General features: G+C 40.2%; 1 protein-coding gene across 1 annotated transcript in view; it reads left to right on the top strand.

Moving 5' to 3' along the window:
• EPG5 (ectopic P-granules autophagy protein 5 homolog (C. elegans)) overlaps positions 1-4561 on the top strand; it is a 95905-nt gene that overhangs the window by 71013 nt on the left and 20331 nt on the right. The window contains exons 34-37 of the mRNA XM_004684003.2: positions 1035-1183; positions 1755-1956; positions 2495-2567; positions 4002-4105. Coding sequence (XP_004684060.1) covers positions 1035-1183; positions 1755-1956; positions 2495-2567; positions 4002-4105 — 528 coding nt within the window. The remainder of the gene's footprint in view (positions 1-1034; positions 1184-1754; positions 1957-2494; positions 2568-4001; positions 4106-4561) is intronic.

The following is a 4561-nucleotide window of genomic DNA, read 5'->3' as shown; positions in this document are numbered from 1 at the left end:
CTCCATGTTTAGCAGTTTGAGGAACCTCCAAACAGTTTTCCATAGTGGTTGTACTAGTTTGCATTCCCACCAGCAATGCAGGAGAGTTCCTTTCTGAAACCTTTTTAAGAGATTTTAAACTGCTAATGTAGACAACCATTGACTTGCATTTAGCAGGAAACATACTTCCCGAGAAAAGTGATTCAGGTAAAGGCTTAAGGCAAACAGTACTTACCTTTGTCAGATTTCATAATCCAACTTCCTGGTTTCCCTTCCTGGCCACTCTGTGGGTGTCCCCAGGACTCCATCCTTTGCAGTTTCATTCTCTTCATTGCCCTTGGTGAGGCCTTGTTCTTTCTGGCTTTACCACTGTTTGGGGGCATGTATGGCTCCCGCACTTGGGGCTTGGCTCCAGGCCTCTGCTCTAAGATCCAGTCCATTGTAGATGTTGGACAAAGACCCCTCATTGTCCCTCAATGCCTCACCCATGGTTCAGCTGGCCTCCTCTTCCCCTCAGACCTGCTCCTACAAGCCTCTTACTGCATTTGATCCTCATGAGCCTCTGGGTGGAAAGGACCCGAGGAGCAAGCATTCTGTCTCTGAGGTTTACAAGGAGCAGGGTGCTAGCCAGCCGGCTCCACATTTGCTGACTCTATTGCTTTAGGTTTTGTCCGTTGTAGGAGTGGAGTTTTAGAGGGAAATATGAGACTTTGAAGAGAGCAATTCTGCAGCCTGCCTCCTTGCTGCTTCTCTCATGCCACCTGCTGGGTTCCCCAGTCAGCTTCTGATCGGTGGAGTTCCCCTTCCAGATCCCATCCCAAATTGCTCAGCTCTGCTCACTGCCAGCAGGGTTCCAGGACCCGTGAAAGTCGGGTATCCAGGTGGTTGGTTCTTTTCATAGGTCCTCATTACTTGGGTCTCTACAGATCTTTATGAATTTATTTATGATGTTAATTTTACTTTTATCCCTTTGTAGAGTAAATGTGTTCTTTGATTCAAGTTGAGAAAACGGAAAGGCTGACGTGCTGTCCTTTGCCCCTATCTGTTCCCTTAAGGCTCTGCTGAGCAGCTGCTGAGCCCCGAGTGTTGGAAGGCTACTCTGAGGGCCCTGGGCTGCTGCGCCCCGAACTGCCAGCAGGGGGCAGCTTCTGCAGAGAGCTCGGTGCTTCAAGGCTCTTCAGATGTTCTCCTATCAGACAAGCAGGTTTGTCACATTTGGTCTGTAGTTTTATCTGTGCATTTATTTTTCATTTCCATTGATAGTTACTTTTTAAATGGTTGGAATAAATTCACAATTTATATTTAAAAGCTGCTTTTTTGTTGTGCATTGAGAGCCCAGTGGTTTTTCTTTTTCTTCTTTTTTTTTAATCCTTTGTTTCCCTCCAACCCCACTTTATACAGATCACCTTTCTGTCATACTTCAGAGTCTACTTCTTGACCATCTGTCTGAGATCAGCCCGGGCCAACCACCTGTGTATACCTTCCCTTCTCACCTTACCCTTGTGATTCTTAACCTTTCACCACTAGCCCTTCGGTCAGGATTCCATGCTGTGCCCACAGAGCTGATGGCTTCATCCAGTTTATATAATATGGCCTACATGAGAATGCCCTTGAAAGGATATGTTCCTATGCTTTGGAGAGTTTGAAGTTGGCTGATTTACTTTTCATGTGCTCACAACCCCTGAAACTCTGCTGCAATTAGAACCTTCCACCACACCATACTGTGCTGAATGGACATTCGGTGTGCATTTTTTTGACCGATTGTTCTCTTCCAGGTAATGGAGACTATCCAGTGGCTCTCAAACTTTTTCTACAAACTTCGGTTATCCACCTTGGACTTTAAAAGCTTTGGCTTATTCTCGAAATGGAATCCTTATATGTCTGATATAGAGACACTTTTGGGCTATCTTGTAAAAAGACTGCTTGACTCTGAAGTGACCTGCTTGGCCCAAGACCCATCTGCCAACAGCAAAACAGGTAATACACAGTAGTGCTAAATGGAACTAGGCATTCTGCTCTTCCATTAGAAAAGACTTGCGTAGATACATTAAGAGATTTAAATCTTTGTGATTAAACTATTTATCTGATGTCAAGGAAGGAGGAAATAGAGGGTACAGGTGTGAACCCATATATGTGTCATACCTATTTTTCCGTACAAAGTGCATGCTTGTCCCAGCTTGTGGTCTCTGCCCCTCTGTAAGGTGGGGTACAAAGAGATGGGTTTTAATCTCTAAATTTCTTCACATTGCTGAGGAAAGTGTTCCTAATAGTTAAGCATTTATCTTAAAAATAAAAGTATGGTAGAAAATGATCCATTAACCTTAGGCTGTAATAGAAATTCTTCAGTTGAAGAAAGTCCATTGCAGCAGAAAACACAAACATACTTAATCACACTAAACTTGTCTTTTTTATATCAGCATTGGTTTATGGCTGTATAGATAAGCAGACTTTAGTTTTATCAGTGATGTTCACAGAGGATGAACTTGTTTTTTGTCTCTAAAAATCTTCCTTTTAGTGCTGAGATCCCTGCACTCAGTAATCATCCAGCTCTTTAAGCCATGGATTCTGGTTTTAGAGGACAATGAAAGGTAAATTGTCTTTGAGATATTAACATTCCTTTGAAATTTGTAGACTTAAATTTTGGTGGTGTTTTGATACAGGTGATATAGTCACAGATTTCATTTTTAGTTGTGGAATCATATTTAAATTTAGACAATGTGCCTTGACAGGAGAAACAGACCCTTTCTTTTTGTGGAATTGTTAGTGTGGTTGATCAGACCTGTTATCTTGATATTAACTTGGAAGCAAAACTGGATCCTTATTCCAGTTTTCCACAGTAAATAAGTTGAATCAGTTTGGGTACTTAATTTCAGAGCAACATTTGTTGTCAGATCCTGAATTAGAATTTGATTCTATATAGGCTATGTACAGTATATCTGTAATATATGTAATTATATATGTATTATAGTAACTTGTTTTTGTCTAGTACCTCTGGATCAAACAATGTTCAGTCATTTTTTGGAACTAAATTAATTTTCAAATTATTGAGTGGCAATTACCCTTTGAAATGAACTGTGCAATGAAATGAAAATGAAACTATTATTTTATGAACATCTGAGATAGAATTATAGAGCTTTCCAAATGCAGTGGATTGCCTTTTTAGTCTTTTTTCCCCCCTAAAAGTGTACAATCAAAAGCTAGCTGAGCTTATCGGGAGTTTTGTAAAAGTTACACGGTGGTAGATATTTAAGGTGTTTTCACAAGTAGTTTTTAATCTGAATTCCAAAATTCAGAAAATGTGAAAGTCTTGCTCAATTCCCATACCCAGTGAGGGCCAGAACTAAGACCAGAGCTCAAGGACTTTTGACTCCCATGTCTGACTCCCATGTCAAGACTGTGTTAACCCCGCTCTTTGCTATATGTTGAGGAAAATAGAAAAGACTGGAACTTTGCATTTGCTAAGGGCTCATTATTTGATACTGTGCAAGCTTCAAGGTCTATGGACCATTATGCAGGCTGGCTGCTGATTTCTAGGAAGAATTAGTGGAATTTATTTTGATATGGAACTTCCTAGACCAGATTCAGAAATTAAAATTTTTATGTAGAGAGTTTATTCTTTTGTTATTTCTGATCTGTTCATTGTTGGTCATCTTATTTGTTAAATGTGTCCATTCTCCTTCCTTCCCTTCCTTTCATCCTTTAGGGAGAGAAAACTGTCAAGGTTTTTGAAATGAAACCAAGATACACGGGGATCGATTCAAGGGTGTCAAAGGTGTTAATTTGATAGTTATTTAGATAACACATTTCCCAAACTTAATTGCATTGGAATAAAGATTAGAAAGGAAAGTAAATAAAATTATATAGTTGATACTATACGCTACCACTCACCTGCAGCCTTTCAGGTGATCTAAGTGTGTGTTAGTGCCACGTAACGGCCAAAATGGCTTTCTAGGCCTCAGGCACGCCTAAACTCTGCGTGCTAGAGTTGTTTCATTGCAGCGCTTTCTGTTCTTTATTTGCAGCAGCCAGCGGCATTACCCCTGGCTGGAGAGTGATGCTGTGGTGGCCTCAAGCCTTGTGCAGCTCTTCACAGACTGCATTGACTCATTGCACGAGAACTTTAAAGGTAGGAGAACATTACAATACGTCTCCAGCAGGTTTTCATTTCTTCCAGAAGTCAAGTTAATCTTTTGTCGCAGCTTTCCTACTGTATTCCAGTTTATTTTAGTTGGTAACCAGTCATCTTTGACCAATGAAAGGCCCCGACACAATTGTTTAATGTGAAGTTTGTAACTTCTTACATTATTCACGAGGTTGCTCTGAGTTTCATCGGCTACAAAAAATACGCAGCTATCTCTTGTCAAATATTGTCTCTTTCGTGTTGAACCTCGCTCTGTCTTCTATGACTTAATTTCTTTCTCACATTTTTGATCTTCCTGCTTTATTTTGGGCAGTTTCTTAAGGCTTTGCTTCAGTTTATTCATTCTCATCAGCTATAACTAACCTGTCAGAAAAAAAAACTATTGAAGTTTTCATTTCAATTTCTAGATATTTGTTTTTTAAATGTAGCCTGACTTTTTTT

The sequence above is a fragment of the Condylura cristata genome, unplaced genomic scaffold (genome assembly GCF_000260355.1).
Source record: "Condylura cristata isolate star-nosed mole 26May11 unplaced genomic scaffold, ConCri1.0 scaffold00016, whole genome shotgun sequence".
NCBI classification, from domain to species: domain Eukaryota; kingdom Metazoa; phylum Chordata; class Mammalia; order Eulipotyphla; family Talpidae; genus Condylura; species Condylura cristata.
The sequence above is the reverse complement of the archived record's forward strand: the minus strand, read 5'-3'. Positions and strand labels throughout refer to the sequence as shown.